Source organism: Gossypium hirsutum, chromosome A10 (assembly GCF_007990345.1).
Source record: "Gossypium hirsutum isolate 1008001.06 chromosome A10, Gossypium_hirsutum_v2.1, whole genome shotgun sequence".
In the NCBI taxonomy this organism is placed as follows: domain Eukaryota; kingdom Viridiplantae; phylum Streptophyta; class Magnoliopsida; order Malvales; family Malvaceae; genus Gossypium; species Gossypium hirsutum.
In genome coordinates, this window is record NC_053433.1 from 111750932 (window position 1) to 111774259 (window position 23328).

The 23328-nt window shown below is 32.0% G+C and overlaps 2 protein-coding genes across 3 annotated transcripts; both read right to left on the reverse strand.

The window, feature by feature from the left end:
* Positions 1–4084: 4084 nt before the first annotated feature.
* LOC121207734 (chorismate synthase, chloroplastic) lies at positions 4085–10218 on the reverse strand. Its single transcript, XM_041078101.1, has 13 exons — positions 9782–10218; positions 8384–8534; positions 8053–8129; positions 7871–7929; positions 7344–7427; positions 7146–7238; positions 6679–6759; positions 6331–6462; positions 6076–6178; positions 5833–5927; positions 5409–5474; positions 4803–4887; positions 4085–4542 (listed from the first exon to the last, which is right to left on the reverse strand). Exons 1-13 carry the CDS (start codon positions 9912–9914, stop codon positions 4409–4411), a joined length of 1293 nt encoding a protein of 430 aa, XP_040934035.1. The 5' UTR covers positions 9915–10218; the 3' UTR covers positions 4085–4408.
* A 245-nt stretch (positions 10219–10463) lies between these two features.
* On the reverse strand, positions 10464–19105 carry LOC121207735 (aminodeoxychorismate synthase, chloroplastic). 2 transcript variants are annotated; one of them, XM_041078103.1, is made up of 14 exons: positions 18879–19105; positions 17554–17937; positions 16830–16961; positions 16470–16537; positions 16049–16113; positions 15822–15888; positions 15317–15589; positions 15092–15218; positions 14350–14669; positions 13700–13779; positions 13390–13492; positions 12810–12892; positions 11946–12563; positions 10464–11201 (listed from the first exon to the last, which is right to left on the reverse strand). In XM_041078103.1, exons 2-14 carry the CDS (start codon positions 17888–17890, stop codon positions 10724–10726), a joined length of 2751 nt encoding a protein of 916 aa, XP_040934037.1. In that variant the 5' UTR covers positions 17891–17937; positions 18879–19105; the 3' UTR covers positions 10464–10723. The 2 variants fall into 2 exon arrangements, with proteins under 2 accessions (XP_040934037.1, XP_040934036.1); XM_041078102.1 differs by having other exon boundaries at positions 17554–17934; positions 18879–19104.
* Between the last annotated feature and the right edge of the window lie 4223 nt (positions 19106–23328).

The window sequence follows — 23328 nt, forward strand, 5'->3', positions numbered from 1 at the left end:
CACTAACCATGAACAAGAAATAACTCGAAAATTAATTTATATCTTCGAGTTATTATTTAATAATGAAATAAAATTAATTAAGTCATCATAGTTTCACGAGAACAAGTTAATTAAATTAGTTTGCTCATAAATTATTGTATGATAAAGTCATCAGAACTTTAACAGAATTAGAATTGGATAGAGAAAATAATTTAATTAGTATAATTAATTAAAATTATACAAAGAATAAAAAGCATTTTGGGCATATCAAAATCAATTTATCGAGTTGGATAAACAATATAAGTTGGTTTAAAGATCAAATAACACATATAATTAACTAAATACAAGACTAGGTCTGACAAGGCTAATTTAATTGCAAGGGGTGTCAAAGCCTAGTCCTAGAATAGGGTTGCATGCCCTATAGTACTCCGAGTAGGAGTTGTATTTTTCTGTTAAAATATTATTATTCGGTTAACACTTGTTTAATTAAAACTCTTGTTATTTTCTCTATAAACAAAGAGTAAGGGTTAAGTTAAAAAAAATATACTTACACTTTTTACATACATCAATATTGTTTCAAAATATAGAAAGATTATTTTCTCAAATAAATTATATCTTTTAACAAGAATTTATCTTTCGGTTTCTAGATTTTTAAAGTTTTACATTAAAGGTTTCATCGATTATTGATAGAGCCCACACTCTTACAAATCAAGGTCAAAAATAGTTAAAAAGATCGAGTGGTTGAAAGTTAGGAACAATTTTATCCACCTCGTACAAAATACAAATATGATGTAAGTAAATAGGTTTTGTTATAAACATTACAACTAATCAATTTCGAAAGAAAATTTTTAAAATTTTGCTGTGCACTATTATGTTGTTTTTAAATCGATTTTTCCAACATACTCTCATTTTTCTCATAAATTCCTTCGTTAACATTTCAATTTTTTGTTATGAGTTCATTGTCCATGATTGTGCTGCCTAATCACCCTTACAATTCTGCTTTGAAAAAGCATCGCTCAAAAACTCAGCTAACCTTTTTCCAAATCATCCGACTAGTATTTACGATCAAAGCAACCAGTAAACATACAACAACTGAGAATACTCTACCCTAGCAATTTATTAAAATAATTATGTTTCTATTCGAGCTGTTCAATGGTAGGGTCGGGCCATGAAAAAATTTTAAGCTTGAACTCGGTTTAAAAAATGGGCTTAAAATTTTGTCCAAGTCCGGCCCCGATAAAATGTTAAAATTCAAGTTCGACTCAATCATCTGTATTAAAATTTTTTATATTATTATTTTTATATAAAAATAAATTTAAAAATATAATACATCAAATACACTAAAAATATTAAAATAAATATTTCTCAACAAATTGAAAACAAATTAAAAAGTATTTATATTAAGATAAGTGCAATTTAACAAGTAAATGCCTCTAAAATAGTAACAAAATTAACAATAAAATTATATAATAACCAAACAATAACAATAAAATAGTAGCAATATAATAGCGAAATCACAGCAAAATAGTAACAAAACAGTAGCAAAACAGTGATAAAACAACAACAATTTTTTTCACAAGGTCGAGCAAAAAAAGCTAACTTGAAGCCTGATCTTATTTTTTGTCTAAACTCATTTTTTAAGTCTCTATTTTTATTCAAATTCTCTCACTTTTCAAGTGAACCTTTAAACCAAACCGAATAACCCGCTTATCCACAATTCTACTCCCTACTACATGAAATTTCACTCATCATTCAAACAACGTGACTAAAAACATATATTATATTAGATACATGTGAAAACACTACCCCAAAAGTGTGAAACTGTACAGGTATAGAAGGTGTTGATTGAGACTTGATCCCATTAAAAACAAGATTAATTAATTATTAAACTTTGATTACATAAAGTATTGATGTTTATAGGAAACAGTAAACCCTAATGTACAACCTTTTATTTTTATTCAAAAGCCTTGTCACTCTTTGCCACTATTCCCATAATAAAAGCTTTTTATATTGACAACCAATCGTAAGTCAACACCTTTCAAGGATTTAGCATGTAAATGATGCATCCACAAAAGATAATGAGAAAGAAAAAAAATAACCAAGTTAGTAGGTAATCACACATAATTAAAAATATAAAAAAAATAGACAATTAATCAGAAAGTAAACAACAAAATGTGAGGATGAACACTTATTTTGGTGACCACTAATAGAAAAAGGTTGGTCACGGCTTTGATAGAGTGAGCTCAAATGGTTGATTATATGTGGTTTGGGTTTTAGAAGAGTACTCCAATTATTTTTATGAAAATTTATTAAAGTTGGTAAAAGATAATTCGAGGGATATAGTTCTTTATACCTATGTGGAACCTGGGTATAGAACTCAATGTGTGAATAAAAAATCCAATTATTTACTAAAATAGTAGAAAAGCACAAGTAAAAAGTTTTGTTTTTGTTTCGTAAAAACATGAAAAAAAAAATTATATGATGCATTAATGAAAAAGAAAATTCAAAAAATGGTGGTATCATAATGAAATATCAACTGAACCAATGCAAATTGAACTTTACCCTTGATTTGTAAGAAATGTCTTCAGTAGAGTCGCTAAATTTTCAAAATCATTTTTAACCAAAATTAGTTAGACGATATTGGATAAAGATATGGAAAAGTTTGATTCGGAAAATACATTAGTTTTTGTTTAAATAAAAAGAAAAGAGTCAGCTACCAATCATTTGTCTAGGTGTGATCGTACACCTATAACCAATTCTTTTAAAAAGATAATTATTTGATCTGTATTTTGGAAATCATGGAAAATTTGAGTTTGAAAGTCGATTATATAGTTTTAAATTTCATATATTTAAAATTTGAATCATGTAAAAATTTTTTTGAATAGACATACATTTCATTAATTGAGTGAATTCGATTTAGAAATTAAAAAGTAATAAATTTATTTTAATTTTTTAAACATTCAATAATTTTAAGGACATTTTAACATTAAAAATAATAAATGAGATCTCATCCAGTAATTTGGATAACTATCTCATCAATTTTCTCTAATGCTAGTTGCTAAATGTTACCAAACAATAATTTAATGATAAATTAATATTAAATAAAGGTATAATGACTTAATTAATCCTCCAACTTTATAAGAAAAAAAAGTTATTTTAGTCTTATATTTAAATTTTCGCTTCTTTTAACCTTTAAACATATTTCATTAGTATATCTTTATTAATAGATTAATTAATTCTTTTTGAAGTTATTGAGTAATTATTTTCTATAGAAACTATGTAATTCGCTTATAAAATGTATAAAATGATTTGTACCAATTATCATTGGGCTTGTAGTGCCAAGCCCAAGTTTTCTGTCGATCATTTTGGGCCTGAGTTTTTCAATGTCAAAGAACAAAAGAGTAATTATAAGATGGTATAATTATAAATGGTTTTAATCTTTAAAATTTTTTTGACTATAATTACATCTTATAAAAATAAAAAAGGTTGGAAATTATTATCACTAATCACTTCACGCAATTCTTAACCTCTTCTAAGAATTATAGCAAATAATTGACTCTAAATACTTTTAGTTTAACAAAATTACTAATTGTAATAATTACCCTACTATATTATAAATATGTAATTATAAGCAATTACAAACACACGTCATTTCATATATTTTATCATATTGATGTTTAAAATATCGTATATTTAAATCATTTTAAGTGACGATTATAATGAGAACTTTTTATGATAAAAAGCACAACACTCGATCATTCTCTTGGTTTGATGCAAAATAGAAGTTGATGTTATTGATTTAAAAAATCCAAAATTACAAACCATCCTAACGTTACATGATGTTTGTAATAGAAATTTAGGTTTTGATTTTGCGGAATCCATGTTCAAGCCGTTTTTCTTTTTATTTTTCAGTCCATGATTATAGCATGAACAAATAATTATATCATGAGCTAAAAACACATTTTATTTCTCATTGTTATCATTATGGTTGCTATGTGTTGTTTTAATAATGTTATGGTGTCTAGTATTACCATATCTACTTATTACCCTTCATTGTACACTCTCGAGAAACAAAATAAGTAAAAGATAAAGAGTAGAAAATCAATTAAAAGTTGAAAAAATACATTAATTATAATCTTTAAAATATAGTGTCATTTGACACTGCCTAATAGAAAACAGCCCCGAGTGAAAATATTTCATGATTCTTCAACAATTATTTATTATTGGTTTACAAGCTAAGTGGAAATAATAAAGCAATCTCCTATATTTATAATAGAATTTTTATTACAAAGAAATGGCAACAAACTCTTCCACTAGGTGTTGACAAAAACATTAAAACCACAACATTCTCATGAAAAATGGAGTATTTAAGAAAATTCAAGTTGATGAAAGCAAGGGCCGATGTTGCCGGTTCTGCAACCATTCAAGTCTATATATTTGCCGGTTCCAAGTTCAACGGTTCTTGTAACTCTGAATTGATAGGGAAAAGGTTACATTGTGCATATTGTGCCATTAATTGGTCCACAAGCACCAACGCTACCATCGCTTCAACCATCGGCACCGCTGCATCACCCAAATCAACACCACAGATTCATTAAAATCCTAACTGAGATTAATATCATAGCTATTTGTAGATATTGTTTGGAAATGAAGGACAATATCAAATGGTTTAACATGATTTTCCAATCGATGTAAGATGTTAGTCCTAGTTCTCAAGGAATTTAGTTGCCTTCGAAAATGGCAGTTGCAAAAGGAAAATGTATAGATACTAATCTACGAAAGAAGGTAAAGGAGGACGGAAAACTATCATCCAAAAGAAATACCTCGAGGGACAACACAAGGATCATGACGACCACGGGCTAGTAGTTCTATCTCTTGTTTTTCTCGAGTCACCGTGTGCTGTTTCTTCTGCAGAAAATATCACAAAAGCCACACCAATTTTTAACTGAACTAAGAACCAAAAACTGTGAAAAGAATACTGTAAACAAAAATAGGACAACTGTTACCTAATTTGAACACAAAAATGTGATTAATTTAAACATAAGTAGCAGCTATATTTTAACTCGGGCGCTGGTATGACTATAGGTATGTATCTGACATGGATATATCCAAAATTTTCTAAGTTTTCTCTTTTTGTTTTCAGATATAAATCAAACATCATTATCAAATGGACTCCAGACTACTAGTTCTCAAAAACAACAGCCTAGCGCCAAAGATAAACCCCGTTCACTTAAGAGTTAACACAAAGAGCAGCAGAAACTTCAAGACTATTTTATGACAACCTTGGAAAGTTCATAACGCACTCTTTACAAATCCAAACAGAGTTTAGACAATAAAAACAAATTATATGATATAAAGATTTATAACACAAATCATACTAGTCATACAATGTAGGAAACAAATAAGCAGGCAAAGAAAATTAAACTTACACCAATTGTAGCTGTTGGCTTGAAAGCTACTCTCATATTTATAATTTCCCCATTGGATATTCCACCCTGTAAGTCAACATTACAATCACATAATTTGTGTCAGAACTAATGAATTTAGCCAAGAACTAAGAAGTTGGAGAATAAAAACAAATCAGTTTGTATTTGCTGCATTGGTTATCGGCATACCAATAGAGTATTGCTACCAAGACAGACAGAGATAACAACAAACTAAGTCACCCGAACTATGGTGTGTGTAAGACACGAGTATGTATCCAAAATGAATATCTTAATTTTTCTCAATGCTTTTCCATGTATTCAATAGGTCATATCCCCATACCATGTCCAGATATGTGTTGGACATTGGTGTTGGACGTGGGCAACTACTGAGAGTCAAATCAAGAAAGATAACAAATAAAATAAACACCTGTATCCCACCGGAGCGATTTGTTCTTGTCCTTATTCTTCCATGTTCATCAGTATAGAACTCATCATTATGTTCACTACCGGTCAAGAAAGTACCTGCAAGGGGTTTTATTGGACAGCATTTAGAACAAACTTACAATGCAACTAAGCTGAAAAATTACCACACAGACCATTTACCAACTCAATTAAAAAAAGATTTAGATAAATGAACAGTAGTACCACGAAAGTACAAAAATTTCTTAACCTGCAAATCCACTCCCAAATTCAAAGCCTTTGGTTGCAGGTAGTGACATTACAGCCTTAGCAAGCTCTGCTTCAAGCTTATCAAAAACTGGTGAACCAAGCCCCTGACATGGAAGAATATAGATTTTCAGTTCTATAGAAAACTTCCAGGAGAATTTGGATGGTACAACTAAAGCATTTCCATCATTTTAAGATCAAGGGCTACCTAAATTTTCAGTCTAAACATGTGCGTATGAGAGAGACAGAATGTACATACGCGTGGAGCATTCCTCACTATGCATGTGACAACTCCGCCAATAGAATTTCCTCTTGTCCGCACAGCATCAATAGCAGCGATCATTTTCTCAGCATAATCAGGATTTGGGCACCTCACAATATTGCTCTCTATCTGACAACATGTAGTCGAAAATAGTTAGATAATGGCTACAATAAATTGGTCTGAAATGAAAGGAAGTCAACAATCTAGACAAATTGTGAGCGAAAGTTGACCAAAATGCGTAATATATCTCAAGATAAATACATTTTAGAAATTGAGGAAAAGTCTCTAGTAACCAACAACAACTTGTTTTAGATCAAGACTTAAATAACTGAGAAGAGTTTAAACCTGATCAAGAGTTACAGTGTCATGGTCAACTGAGCCATCTGGAAGAACAACCTGGTGAACTTGAGAGACATAGGCAAGAACCTAAAAGACAAGATAGACATTACGAAGAAACCCAAAAATAAAAGACACACAATTTCGTAAGAGAACTAGAATCCACACCCCTATCCATTGAAGCTTGAAACATAGTTAAAGACTTAACACTATGTTGTACTGAATTTATTCATCCATTCAACACAAGACAGATGTTTTCAATGAGAAACACATCATGTCAGGATAACAGTTATCATTTTTTTGTTTGTTAGTAAAATCATAGATTAATTGTTTTGAAGCCCAAACAAATTAACCAAAACCCTAATGACTACCAAGTACAAATATTATCATAACTTCAGAGAAAAGAATAGTGAATTACAACCATATAAAACAAGATTAAAGGATAAAAAGTTCAATCTGACCAGCTGAAGACATACCTCAGTTCCTGAAAACAGCTTGAGAATTTTCTTAGCAATAGCTCCAGAGGCAACTCTTCCAATGGTTTCTCTGGCGGATGATCTGCCACCACCCTTCAATTACAAGTCCAATTCAGATGATTGCGTCCAAACAACTCTACTTCTCTTATAAAACAATGGAAGAAATTGAAATATTGGGTTGATAATAAAGGGCATTACCTGCACTGCCCTGACACCATATTTCATGTCATAAGTGGCATCAGCATGAGATGGCCTATAAGCTATTGACATTTCCTTGTAATCCTGAAAGTAGAATGGCATCATCAATGAATCCTTCTAGTCCCATAAGAACAAAGAATGAAGCCAAAATTGAGCAAATGTTTGTCATATTATATGTATGCTTTCCTAGAAATTTCTGACATATTAAAGTCATGATTCTTAGCTGAAAGGGGATTCACTAGATTGTACTCCAAAGTAGTACATATTTTCACATTATCTAACTACACTACTTATATAGCTGTGCATCATTTGATTCATTGATGAGCACTCATTCCCTGTCTAGTAATATCACCTCTAGAATTACAAACTGAGCCTTGAAGGGTTTTAAATAGATTAGTTCTAAATGGTGATTCAAAATAGAGTGCACCCATTTTGAACCCTATGCCAGAAATCAAAAGACCAACCAAACAATTGTTCAACCTCATATTAGTTTTCCTATTATAGACCCAATAACATATAATACTCACATGTCCTCTCTGATCAGTATTTGGTACAAGTACATGGATTGGTGTTCCAGTAGTCACTCCTGCAGTTTTTCATGAAAAGTTTATTTAAACACAAAATATGAACAGTGATATGAAACAACAACAATGATGGCTGAAGATAACACTAGAAATTTGGAAGATCCAGTGGAAAAGAACATTTTAACCTTCGGAAACTCCAGAATATATTCGGCATGTGTCTGTCTCTTTCCTTGGGGTAGTAATTCGGCTCTGACCTGGCCTCCTGCAGAAATATGTTGACTATTAATCCAAAAGAACAAAGAAACTTGCATCAAAGAGATGAGAAATTATATGATTAAAAGTAAGTTATAGTACAGTGTTCTATCGTTAATAGGCCAATCCTGTTCACAAGCACTACCACTAGATCAATGTGCAATGAATATGAATCCCACAGTACTACCACGAGGATGCACAAACCTTCTCTAAAGGCAAGCAAAAGAATGAATGAGATAACGCTAAGTTTTCAAAATCAAGTACCTTCGATCAAGATCACCTTGCAAATCAGCTTCTGAGAGAGGAATCCTAGGAGGACATCCATCAACTATACAACCAACACCACCTCCATGAGATTCTCCAAAAGTTGTAACACGGAAATAATTTCCAAATGTGCTCCCAGCTGCTTGTATCTCTGTTAGGCAGTACAGTTTGTCAGACTTTAGAAGCTCAACTGGGGGAGTGGTGGGGGTATTATTTTGGAGAAACTATTTCTAAGAATATTACAGGTGCTGCAAAGATACACTAACATTGTTTAATTTCTAACAAACATACAATTTAAGTTGATACACTAACATTGTTTAATTTCTAACAAACATACAATTTAAGTTTCATTAGCACATCAAGAAACTACATCCTCAACATAGTAATTTCATTGGTAGAATTCCTGGTAACTCCAATGATTCACAAAAAGTTTATGCAAGCACAGAAGAATCCCACAGGTAATAGAACATAATTACACAGGTGAAGAGAGTCTTATAGTTGTGATATGGTACCAGGACTCTTCATTTTTCCCTAGAGTACTTATGTCCGATACATAGTCAAACATGGTAATGAAGTGCGTTCCCATGTCGGACAAATACCCCTACCCGACACTCACACCTGAGTCTGGGTAACATACTTATGATCAAACAAAAATAGCATTTCAATGTAATTTACAGACACCCCAAGATGTCCCAGCCTAGTGGAAATATGTTACCATCAATCTTAATGATAAAAACTCTAATCAAATCAAGTAAACTAGCATGTAACACTATAGATTAGTGCATGTCTCTCAGCCTATTGTGTATACTGATCACAAAAGTTCACTCCCTGGTCAAAACATGAACATAACAACACCTATAGCTGCTATAAACATCTGAATCTAATATCGAACTTTCGTCATGCATAAACAGATTTCAATGCTGACACAAATATCGATTAAGTCAACACTTCAGAGTCGTGACTATTAATCATAATAAAAGTACATCACTGCGACACCAAAGACATCCTCAAATGTGATTTTAGCATGACGACAATAAGGGTTCTATAAAAAAAGCATAAAATAACACCTAACACTGTATTAACCTGATGGCAAAGTTTTATCAGTGATCGCTCAAACCATAATGTACTACAATTTAGGCATAAAATACATACAAATTACAACAAAACACACAAATTTGAAGTTAATAACTACCTAATCAAATAGAAAGTAATAATCCTGCAAAAAAAAAACTAAAATTTGCTTCTAATTCGCATATATCAATAAACAGCTAATTCCAACAGCGACAACTGCAAAACCCAATATCCACATTGAGAATCAAAGTTAAAAACAAAAAAGTTTCTTTAAAGAAAAATGCAGAAACCCCAATTAAAATTTGAAGCTCAAATAACAAAACTTACGAAGCTTTTTGTGGGTTCTTGGTTTGATTGAGATGCGAAGAGAGGAAAAAGAAAGTCTTTGAAGATCAGGAGAAAGAGAAGAATTGGGTTTAGTAGCTCCAAGGAAAGGCTTGGATGTAATGGAAGAAGCCATGAAAGCTTTGAAAACTTAGAAAACAAAAAGTGGGTAGAGCTTGAAAGAGATGAAGAAGAGATTGCGCTAATAAAAATGTAAGATTTGGTAGGAGGAGGATTTTGAGAATGGAGGGTTGGTGAGTTTGGGTTGTTGGATTTTGTGACTCTTGGAGGGTTATTTATTTATTCATTTATTTATTTTGAACTAACACGTTCACCTAACCTTTAGGGGTCCTTTTTAGTTTAAATAAAAATATAATTTTAAATGATTAGAGAAAAAATTCATATTTTGATGGATTTAAGGAAATTGAAAGAGGTGAATTTGATTATATTGAAACACACTATCGAGATAGTTTATAGGTCTGAGAGAATTTATGGATGGTATCAAAAAATTAAAATTTATTTTAATGTGAAATTTTTATTTTTTTATAAAATTTATAGTCTATAAATATTATAAAGACCGATATCTGAACCATTATATTTTATTTTTCATGTCAAACATTTGAGTAAAAACAAAAATTGTTTGTTTGATGTGGAAAAAAAATCATATTGAGCACGAAGTGAAATATATAAAAAATTATAAACTCATAAATTTCTATTTCCAATCAATTTATAGTACAGAAGTTCAGAACATCATTGTTTGAACCAAATAGTTTTTTGTTTGATTTTTGGCAGAAATAAATGAGGGATAACATGGTAAGCTAAACTAACAATGTATTGCTGCATTTTCTGCAGATTATGGCGTATTTTCCTGTGACAATAATTCAACACAGCAAAAATTAACGGCAAAGAATGTTCGTATTTGATTCAGCTGACAAATAACCGCGATTAAAATTCCATCACAGCATTGGCTGGAGCACGCGTTTTAAGTACCATTTCCTCATACTCCTTTTCCGGATCTGATAGGGCAACGATGGCCCCTCCTGCACCTATAGTTGCTTCATTTTCATGTATGACAACTGTTCTTATCACGATATTAAGATCAAATGTCTGATTATAGGAAAAGAATCCAATGGAGCCTGAGTATATACCACGGGAGCAGCTCTCGATGGAATCTAAAAGTTCCATTGATCTCAACTTCGGGGCCCCCGTCATTGAACCGCCAGGAAATGCTGCCTTAACGCAATCAACAGCGCTAACATTTGACTGCTTTTTCCCCCGGATTGTACTCACCATAGTATGAACAGTTGCGTAAGATTCCACCTCCATGAGATGTGGCACATGAACGGTGCCCGGTTCACAGACACGACCAAGGTCATTCCTCAGAAGATCGACAATCATTAAATTTTCAGCCTGATCCTTTTCACTGCAGAGAGAGAGAGAGAGAATTAGTTAAACCTCAAATGAAATTAAGTATAACATGGAAAAAAATTAAGGTTTTAATCCATCATGCTTTCAATTTTAGTTTAACAGGTCGGAATCCGGTGAATATATAACTTCAGATAATTGATTTTAACATATGTGATTAACCAAATGCATACTAATAAATACGCTACAAGGCCTCAAATGTGAATATATAACTTCAAATTGCAATGTTACTCTCCAATCCAAAAGATTTCCTTCAAATATAAATGCATCAATGAAAATTGCATATCGACTAGGGTCAATCCTTTCTACCACCTGCAATTACATAAAACAATACTGGATGCAAGGTTCTTCCAGGGAATGGTTTCAAGTATTCACCTTTCTATGATAAATTTCCACCTTATACTTTTTCTATATGAACAAGGCAACAACCATAACACTGATAAGCACGAGTAGCATGTAAAATAAGAGGCCATTGTACAATTTTTCACTAAACCAATTTCAGATGATAGGCCACAAGCCCCACACCATCAGAAAATCCATCAGTACTCTTAAGTAAAACAATATTGAGACTCATTTCTTCTACATAAGAAATAATTGCAAGCATACCTCCTCTTGACCATGGATTCCTTTTTCTTTTGACTGTGTAACTAAAATATCATTTTTCAACTAAAAGGTATTGAGCAAAATCAGGAAAAGAAAAACCCAACAATAACTTTTGTGTAGCTAGAATAGATCAAATTACCTATACTGCAATTGTAACTTGAGCCGTTCATCTTTCTCCGGTGTTGTACCACGAGCAATGGTTCCCTTAATTGGCTTGGCTTCAAGTATACCATTTCTATCTAGTTGCAAGAACCTCTCAGGCGAAGAAGAGCATATGCATAAATTTTCCTTTGAAAAATTTAGCCATGAAGCATAGGGAGCTGGATTTTTCTCTCTAAGATGAAGATAAAGTCTCAAAGGATCTACTTCCCCAATGAATTTTCTGAACTGAGTTGTGAGGCAGAGCTCATAGCTTTCTCCATCTTTAATGTACTCCAGACATTTCTCAACATCACTCACGTATTGCTTTTGGGATTTCTCAGAAAGAAAACCTGCTTCACGTGGAGAGTTTGCCACAGGTTTTGAAATCCGCTCATGTAATTGTCTTGTTGCTGAACCTTTCAAGCTGACAAGCTTCTTTTCGGTATCATCCAGCCATTGGGTCTTAGTTGTATTTCCTTCTTGTAAGGACAATACATAAACATCATTGGTATGATGATCAATAACTACAAGGTTATCGGCAAAGAAAAAGCAAGCATCTGGAGTTGTGGATTTGTGAGCATTAGATGCTGCGCCACATTCTACTTTAAGATTATACCTGCAATAGGAGCAAATTCATGTAAAGCGAGAAAAATTCACATTACAGCATGATAACACCGTTTCCAATCCACCGAGAGTCAATGAACTGTTGGTTGTGTTGGAACAAGGAAGTGGATACACAAGGGAAATCCAATAAAATTACAGCTAGAGATAAAATACGATTCTATCAAGCTCAAAGAACCTTTTATTTTCGTTTCAGAAGCAGAAAAAACGAAAGAAATCAACATTTGTACAAACAACATACCCTATATAACCGATAAATCCACCATAGAAGTCAAATGGCAGGCCTTCATAATCTTTTTCCTCGTGATACAGTGACAGAAGCTCCTGTTACATGAAGAGTTACCATAAATTCAAACTGTTTAATCATATAAATTAGCATGAAAACCAAACATCATTTTCAGTATGATTGGAAGATACACAATCAACACATTACTATTATAGGCTTGGACAGAGTATTTTTATTTTTCATAAACAAGTTTGTACAGTCACCCGGAGAGATATACACTCGAAGCATCCAAACCTAAAGCTAACATGAAGTCTATTTGATAACCAAAATACCATGGGATAAATTCTGACACAGGTATTTTCAGATCTTTCTAAGTTTATCCATGTATTTGGAGGTCCTAGGAGAGTCATATTTCCACAGCTATGTCCAGATAGGTGTTGGACACAATGTATTATACGGGTACCTTAAGAAAATGAAGAGTTGGAGCAACATAGATAGCGTCTTCAAATTTCTATTATATTCTCACAACTTTTATCGACGTTATCTGATGTGCTGACTAGGAATGACTAATACATCCATCAAGATTCATAAATACCTTGTTCAAATATTCAAAAAAACCTTCTTCCAGAATTTTGCTGCAAGTAAAGCCTTTGTTATCTTCAATCAATAAATGACCTCCGCGTTCACCAGCTGTATCACTACAAAAGGAATGAACTGTTTAACTACCATATGATACTCAAAACAACTAATGAATATCGATCGTCAAGCAAGTAATCACATAAATAGGCCTGGGTAAAAGCATAAAGAAAAATCACCTAATTTGGAACCTCAAAAATACTTATGAAGACAAAAAGAAAATTTGACTATATCGATTGAGAGATAACAGGAATAGATTACGTTCAAACCTTTCTTCAGACAGTCTGAAAGTTAATTGCTTCCAAAGATCTCCACCTTTACCCCCCATGAACGAAAACCGTGCTCTTCCCTGAATGTCACAGGGAAAAATTAGGATCACTAAAAGAGGATATCCATCACAATAAATATCCCTATATAAGGACCATGGAAACATTGGCTTCAGGCTAGTTGCTTCTAAACAGACTACTAAGCCTTTTGCTTATGCAAATGATAATTGAAACTTAGATCAAACAATTCAAAATGCATTCTTACTAAAAATTTTGACTATGATTGAAAAGAATCTATGACATTAATCTCAGAAGATTATGCAGTAGAATAAATTTTATGCATTCTTTTATGTCAGCCAGAAGTTCCATCTTGGTCAAGCACGACATGAATAGCCAAAACATTAATTTGGTCTAGATTTCAACAGCAAATCATAAATGTCAATGATGAACTCCACAACTTGCTAATTCACACATACGGTTTACATAGTATAAACGCACGTTGCATTACAACTCTATGTCAAATAAATGCACTAGAAAGAGAATTCCATATAAATAGCAGGATCAAAATAACTAAAACATATAAATAAAATGAATAAATGATTGAAAATTGCAATGTTCCATATGCAAGGGATTTCACTGAGCAATAAACCAACCTTCTCTGTTGATGAACTGTCCAACCAAAAAGTGTTTTCAGCCTTATTTTTCCCAAAAAGTTCGGTAAATATGTTTCTTGCTCCACCGACTTCACTTGCCAAGTGACCGAACTTCCTCCATTTCAACCTTAGAAATTTAGCACCTAAGCTCGGAGGCAAAATATTTACCATATCAAAAAATCCTAAATTTCGCTGATTTGCACCTCGCATAAATTGCCCACTGCTACAAGCTTCTCCATTAACTCGGAAATCTGCCTTTTTTACTGATTGCCTATGAACAGCTCCAAAAAGTCCAGTAGCATGGGGTACCTGCATGGACGCTAAAACAAGTTTACTGCTCAGAGAAGCATATGCATCTCCCTAGGCAAAGCAGAAGATAAAAAGCAGCAGCTAAAGCAGAGGTCTCGGTCAAATAACAATATGTAATTTCAAATTGTCTAAAAAGTATTCAGACAAATGGAAAGAGGCAGGTCAAATCATTTTCAGCTATACTAAACCACCTTTTACCCCATAAGAACACCATGTTTAATATCATACAGATTATAATCCAAGTTATTATTTTAATGAAATGAGCATCTCCAAAGTCTGAACAGCCAAAATAGAATATCTCCCATACCTCTATGGTTGACAAGAGAAAGGGAGTGTGGGATAGAAAGTTCTTTTTTTTTTTCATTAAGGATAGAAAGCAAGTCAACAACACAAGTAGTACAAAAGTTATATTTCTAAAGGAGTTTCATTTTACCAGTATAATGGATATTTCTGTCACTGCTGAATGACGAACTCGTTTGTAACCAATAATCCTTGGTTATTTCTCTGAAGTTCTTGAATATCTGTCTCCCGTAAGTTGTAGCAACACTTTCGGGATGAAACTGAAGTAAAATTATAAAAGTCAAGAGAATGGCTAAAGAAATACAGATAAAGGGAAATATAGAAGCGAAGTTTAAAACGAGATAATCTTGGAGCTTACCTGCACGCCATAATGAGGCCAAGTAGCATGCCTAATGCCCATTACAACTTTTCTACTTTTTGTTCCGTTAACATGACCCCAATAACTTCCATTTTTTGCTGAAAAAGAGTCAAAGTTTGCTTTCTGTCTTTCACTCTCATAAGCATCGGGGATGGCATCAAACTTCTGGGTCTCAAGGAAAGAAAGTGTGTCATCGGAAGCAGTCCAAGCTATAGGTATGAGATCTTTTGGGAGAGATTCTGCATCTATAACAAGTGAATGATATCGAACAACCTGTAAAAAAGAACAACCAACAGGTTCAAAATGACACAATCACTGCATCATAGTGACTGTTTAATATGACAGCAGTTAACACAACTATAGTCCTCCACATGTTTATCCCATCAAAAGAGATGCCAAAATAACAAATGATACCACATAACTGTGCAGAAACATACAAGGAGCTTTTACAGAAATGGGGAGACCATTGTTTTCACATTCAAGCTCAATATAAGAGAAGCCTGACCTTGAACCTTGAATTTCTGCCAGACGGTATATTAGCAAATAGATTGCAGCCGTTGTGCTCAATTTCACTGTACACAACAAGGAACAAATAAATGCAAAGGAAAAGAAGAACAAAATAATTTGAAATCCATTATTTCATACTTGTAAAAATACTGCCATTTAGTGAGATTGGTTTATCATCTGAACATCAAGAAAATAAAAGAAACTTGTAATGATATATCATGATACCTCAAGCGTCCATGGATTGGCTCAGATGCATGGATAATTTGAGCATCATGTGCATAACCTAGAGCCTGCCAGATCGACTTTCAATTAAATATGGACAAACAGTTCCCAGTAAAAGAGTGTGAAAGAGTGGAACCCGATCCGGACACCTAGAACTTAATAGTGCAAATAGAATCCTCATAGATGTTTTTCAACATAAAACAGCATGTTGACCAAAAACTTTGAAGTCCAGCAAAGAAAATTGCAAAACACAGATTGTATAATGAAAAATAAAATCATGAGGCAGCTCAATTTTAAGTCCATTAAGATTGAATAACTGAACTGAAATGATGACATAAGATGGAAAATTCAAGCATAACATTGTAGTGAAGAAGCTATAACATTTTCTCATTAAAATTGTAATAAAAGCATGGAAAGGAAATACCTGATGCCCAAGGCAAACACCCAAAATAGGGATATCCCAGCACTCTAACAGAAGCTGGCGACACACTCCTGTAAATTTCAACGTGGTTTATTAGACATGGTCATAATCTGAGAACCCCAAATAGATTGCATTCTTCAACACCACTCTTTTGGATTGAGGAGGTAATATCAACTTCGCTGATTTAAGTCAAAAACTATTTGACTGCATTATATTACTTCAAAAAGCATAGGATTTTGGTGAGAAGGCACATATAGAAGTATATCACAATTTAAACTACTACTGATCGTAATAACTCAAAGCCCTGATTCTCTATTCCTTTAACCCGCCATGTAAGTTGAATCCTACTTCTAACAGTCTTACCTATATCTGCAGGGCATGTTGGAGAACCAGGTCCAGGCGATATAACAATATTATCAAAAGCACCGTCCTCATACAAGAGGCGGTAAATGTCTTTCCATGTCAGCTCATCATTTCGCACAACTACGGGTGGCACTGACAAAATTACAGACCATAAGGAAAGATGTCAGACAACTTCCACCAAGTTAATATTTAGTTCTTCTTTAGTAACAAGAATTTATTCCACCATGCAAAGTGCAGAAAACTAATAGAAAAGCTTTCAGGTTATAGGGGGAACTCTTTACCCAAATGAAGAAGTAGCATAAAAGAAATTGAGAATTCAGATGAAGTTGTAACTTAATACATCAATGAACATTCGAAAACCATTTTAGATCATAATGCCCAGATCCACCATTTGTTTTGGAGTATGAAATCAATGTTTTGAAATCTCGAAATGGAGACTAAACAATGTATCATATGCCCGAAAACATCTTTATCACATAACTGTCATGTATACCTCACTAGGGTTCATAAGGAGAACTCCATAGGTTTCTTGATGTAAAAACAGAAACATATTTCCATAGAATTCAATACTACATATCCTTATGTATTTAAATTTAAAGTTATCATAAATGCAACCAATCTATTTGAAAAGAATTTAAGTAAGAAATATATAAGTAATTGCTATAAATATATGCACATGCAAAGGCATACACAAGTAGGAAGGAGATGGAGACAGAGAACTCACCGCCATTAATTACACTTAGCTCCTGATAAATGTTGTATGTGTAACTATCATAGTTATCAATTAACAATGTCCTCACAAATTCCAGCTTCTTTCTTGGCTCCATTTGCCGTTTCTTTCCCATGAATGATCCCTCTAAATGGCCAGGAACTAGATGGCTTGATATCACCAATTTTCTAGCATCAGAATATGATGATAGAAAATAATGCTTTTTTATGTAACCACCAGCCCTTGTGAAAGATTTAGATGCCACTGGATTTGCCTTTGCATTCTTCAAACTCTCTAAACTTGGATATGAGAGTTCAGAAGAAGAACATAAAGTGAAGCCCATTTTTTGCATCAAAAGGGAAGTTTGGTAAAAATTTAGACGAAAACTCCCCTTACCTTCTGCAGAAAAAGTTCCTCTCATTAGATTTTTTTATAAAATACCTTTCCAAACCTCAATGACTATACTACGCAATGTGACAGTACTCTTGCCACCATCTACAGATCTATAAGGAGATTACTTAGGTCATGCTTAAAGTGAACAAATTTACGTTAGAAGCCAATTTTTTCCCCTTCATAAAAAAGGAGAATTTCTACCTACAGATGCCTTTGAGGCTAACCTATTATGAAATATAGCTATAGCCATTGAAAGAGGCAACCTTGTATGCATCAAGTAAACACATATTAAAATATAAATGTATGCAAAATGAATAAGTAAACTAATGCTACTTTTTACCAATAGATTTGAATATAAAAGATCATAAGATGTAATTAAACAGATAAAGTAGATCATAAGATAAAATGATTTTCATTCATTTCAAATGAGAACAATAGCCTAATCCTACATAATAAAACCTTCAGCATCTTTGGAAGAAAATGAATAAAGTGACCATTAATTGAAAAGGCAAATCTGGTTGCTAAGAGTTATGAAATTGCACAAACAATGACCTTTCATTATGAGACAAATATAAAAGCACACAAGTGTAACACAAATCATACTGCAAAGGTCCAACGCAAACATGAAAAAAGTACCCTTTTCAAAAGAACTGGAAAAGGAAAAGAGAACCTTTGTAATAAAGCCAAAAAAAAAATCCAATTGAAGTAACAATCTAACATATATGCAATAGCAAAGGGTGTCAAAAACTCAAGTATTCAGAAGAAACAAAAATCTATTATTTATTGAACTATTAAAACGACATATAAGAAACATTAATAAAAAAAATACAAAATAATAATAATAATAAAAGTTGATAAGCAGATCTTACACATAAAGAAAGAAACAATTAAAAAAGGAATAAAACCCAAAAGACAGGAACATAAGAGAAGGTGAAAGAGACCAAAACCTTAAAGATTGTTAGAACATAAAGTTTGATGCTTTTGCAGAGGGTGTTTTGTATATTGGTGAAAAAATGGTGGAGGAAAGAGAGGATAGAAACAAAAAGGATTTGAAGCTGGTGGAGAAGGAGGCGCCTAACACGGGCTGAAAAACATAGAAAAGCAAAAGGCAAAGAGAAGCGGATCCAGATTCCAGAATTTAGTTGGCCATTCGACCCCACTTGATTTTGGGAAATTTTTTTTCCTTTATTTGATAAAATTTTGGGACAAATTTATGGACGTCAATAATCAAAAAAATTTGGAGGAAAATAGAAAAAAAAATAAGAAAATCTTACCACCTTTCAAGTCCCAAGGAATGGCCCGGCATACATATATTTATTACTTTTTAAATACAAAAGCTTTCTAATCCATCCGTAGGTGTTCAATTGATTTGTAATAATAATTTAAATAAAAAAACTCTAAAATTTTTATTTTTTAAGTCGTTTGTTTCTTCTCTTACATTTTTGTTTAGCAACACGTTAATCTTCGAGTTGGTTACTGCCCACTTATAGCTTCCTTATTTGTAGATAAAGTCAGTTCGGAATTATCTTTTATTTCAAGGTATAACTTGTATTCATATGCTTCATATTCGTCTGGAGTTTGCTCCCAAAAATATAGTCATCTCTACCCCTCACATCAACCTCACGAGCCTCTTATCTATTATTATTCGATCACGACGGGGGCAAGGCAAAATAGAAAAACTCACATTAGGTTTAGAAATAACCAAGCTCGAACTGATAACTTCCACCACGTCAAGATTTGTCTTCTCTATCTCTTTTTTTCCATTCAGTCCCACTAAATCTCTCTATCTCTTTTCTCCTCATTTACTCTACGTGTCTTCTCTCTTTTTAATTTGTAGATTTATTTTATGAGTATCTTTGTTATCTTAACAAGTTATGATAGACAGATGATGGTGACTGTCGTTACTGAAACAACATCGGCCACCAATAATTTATCTTAGAATCCTAAATTATATGGTCTGGTTCATAGAATGAATTTAAAAAAAAAATCTATATTGCTATTATTTAAATGTGCGACTAAATTAATTCACAGGTTAACTTAATATCAATTCATCAATGAAATTACTAAAATAACATATATTATTATGCACATAGCTTCTTCCTTTTCATATAAAAAATCAATAAAAAAAGTTACAAATGCTTTTTTTTTAAGTTACAAATGTTAAAATTTCAACTTTCCACGCCATCATTTATGAAATATTTTCTTTATCATATGAATTAAAACTTTATTTTTAATATTATTATACATTTCAATTTTAATATAATTTATATTTTATCTTTATATATTAAAAAAAATTTCTCAAACTATAATCGCTTATTTAGATAAACCTTTATACTATTTTTTTATATTTAGGAATAGTAAAACTCGAACCATTCAATATATTCTGAATCGATTCATTTCAAATAGAATATTTTTTTTTAAGTAGATGCGGGGCGAGGTAGATTTTTCTTTTGAATAGTGATTATGGTAATTATTTGCCCTGCCCCACTCCACTATATTAAATTATCATTTTATCCTTTTATATATAAAGAGTAAACCATTAAAATAGTCATTTTTGTTTGTCTCAAGTTACATTTTAATCACTTATGTTTGAAATGTTACGTTTTAGTCACTTACGTTATCATGTTGTAACATTTTAGTCACTGAGCGTTAATTATCGTTAACGATGTAACGGTAAGCTGACGTGGCACGTTAAATCATCATTTCAAATGAAAATTTTAGGTTAAATTATACAATTGGTTCCTTTTTTTTTCATTTTGAGCAATTTAACTTTTTTTTCTTTTATGTTCTTTGAACTTTCCTTTTTTTTCCTCCCTTCTCCATTTCTTTTAATGTAGTTTTTCTGTATTTTCCATTTGTTAAAATTAGTCCCTATACTTTTATTTTAAAAACTATACAAACATAATCTTTACCCACCAAATAAATCAAGTCTTTGTTTCTTTCACATGATTCCTAAATTGAATTTAACTCAAAATTGGATATCAATCATTCTTAATCAAATCGAGATTTGAATATAACCTAAATCAGAAACTAAAATTAGATCTAACTAATCAAAATAAAAAACCCATATCCTTAATCGAATCTATGTTAGATTTGTAAAATAAATCTAAAGTAAAACTGAATAAACTAGGATCTATCATGTCAAATCATCAAGAATAAATCAAGAACAAAACTAGATGCGGAAGCGTACTTGAATCCATGAATTCCTTGAAGTTTTACCGGATCTTGGGGACTCCATCTTTCAAGTTAACACTCAAGAAATTCAGAGAATATCTGCTCTTTCTTTATAATCCTAATATTTATAACCTTGGCATATTAGTTCTAATCAAATTCTAATTAGCCCATCATTAATTAGAATTTGATAAGAACTTAATTACTAGAGTATCTATACATATTTGACCCATACTTTATTTAATAATTAAAGCCCAATAAAATTTTAACCAAATTAGATCACTTTTAATTTGGGCTAACCTATTATGATAGTAAATAATAACATGTAATTACCCTTATTATACATGTGATGTCTATATTTTCCAACAATCTAAACATAAATTGAATTCTTTATAGTCAAAATATTTTTTTTCCATTTCCAAACTTTTACGGAATCATGTAAATTATTCATTTCTCTCTTCTTCTTTTTTGACGAATAAATTAAGCAAACGATAAAATTGATCTAAACATTTTTGGATATTCCCAAGCAAGCTTGATTGAAAGCCGAGCACGGATGAACTGAAGAGAGAAAGAGAGCACGAAACCAAACTGGTTTAAGTACAGTTGATGGTAAGTTTCGTATGGTGATTATTTTAGTCACTGAGAGTGTAGAGCTCGTTTGAAGAATCTGCGGAACAACATAGTTTCAAGAGGGCAAGAATGCTGTAGGTAAGATAGAATAGGTGGTCGTGTGAGTTGGTTAGGAGGTTAATGGAACGGGCTCGAGAAACTTTGTTGAGGGTGGACTGCCATAAGTCACAACTGGCGAAGTCTTCGAGTTAGGCAAGCTTGTGGACTAGGTCATTGAGAGACCCAAATTGGTTCGTTAAAGTGATGATGGATGATGAGGGTTTGTAATTGTGAGGTAAGAATATGCAAAATAAGTTTTATTTTAGTTTCAGCTTTTGCCTTTTCTTTTTTCATAAACTTAAAAAAGTTTTAACAAATAGAAAAAATTGAAAAATTATGTTAAAAGAGATGGAGAAGAGAGGAAATCAGGGAGAGAAGCAAAAGAGAATAGAAAAAAAAAGTTAAAAGAATATAAAAGAAAAAAATTAAATTGCTTAAAACGAAAAATTATGGATATCAATAGTATAACTTAACCTAAAATTTTTATTTGAAATAATGATTTACCGTGCCACGTCAACTTACTGTTACATTGTTAATGACAATTAACAGCTTAGGGACTAATTATAAAATTTGTGTGTGTACATATATAAATAGTTATAATGAAACATAGATTCCTAAATTTGACATTTACATATTTCATAAACACTTGTTCTCTTAATTACTTCATATTAAAAAAAATTGATAATTTATAAGAGGAGAGCAAAACCCTAACAACAACGCGACATGATTCCAGATCACACCTGAGACAATAAATACCTTAACTATCAAGCCAATACACAAGGTTCGCATCATATTAAAATTTTAAAGCAATTTTTTTAAGTAAAAAGTATCAATCAGATAAAGTACTAATCCATGATAAAAGATTTTCGTTATTATTAAGTTTTAGTTAACATTTAATTTCGAGTATTTGATTAAATTTTGACAAGTAAGACATGCCACGTGACTATTTGGAGTATAAAATTATATTATTTATAAATTGATATTAGATCTAATGTATTAGGTTAATTAGGATTTTTTTATTAGTACTTTAATTAGGATATTTAGTTATAATGTTAGGAGTCCTTTTGATTTTAAATTAATTCTAAAAGAAATATTTTTAATTTAAAAGAAAATTTTTATTTGTGTCTTATCTCGTTCTAGACGAGAAATTATTTTATGGGTCCTTCTCACTATATTGTCCATGTTTCTTTTCCAATTAATTAATGGAATGCAACAATTTTTTTCATGTCATTAGCATATAATTTTTGTATTTTTTATTCTGAACCCTATACCCTAAACATCAAACCTGAAACCTAGAACCCAGAACCTAAATCCCAAATCCAAAACTCTAAACTTTAAATCTTAAACTTTAAACCTCAAACATTGAACCCGTTTGGGGTTCGGCGTTTGGGATTCTGGTTTGGGCTTGGAGGTTCTTGTTCAAGTTCAAGGTTCTAGGTTTAGAATTCGAGGTTCGATGTTCGAGGTTTAAGGTAAAAAAATTACAAAAATTATGTGTCAATGGCATGGAAAAAAAATTGTTGAAATGTCATTAAATAATAGAAAAACCATGAATGA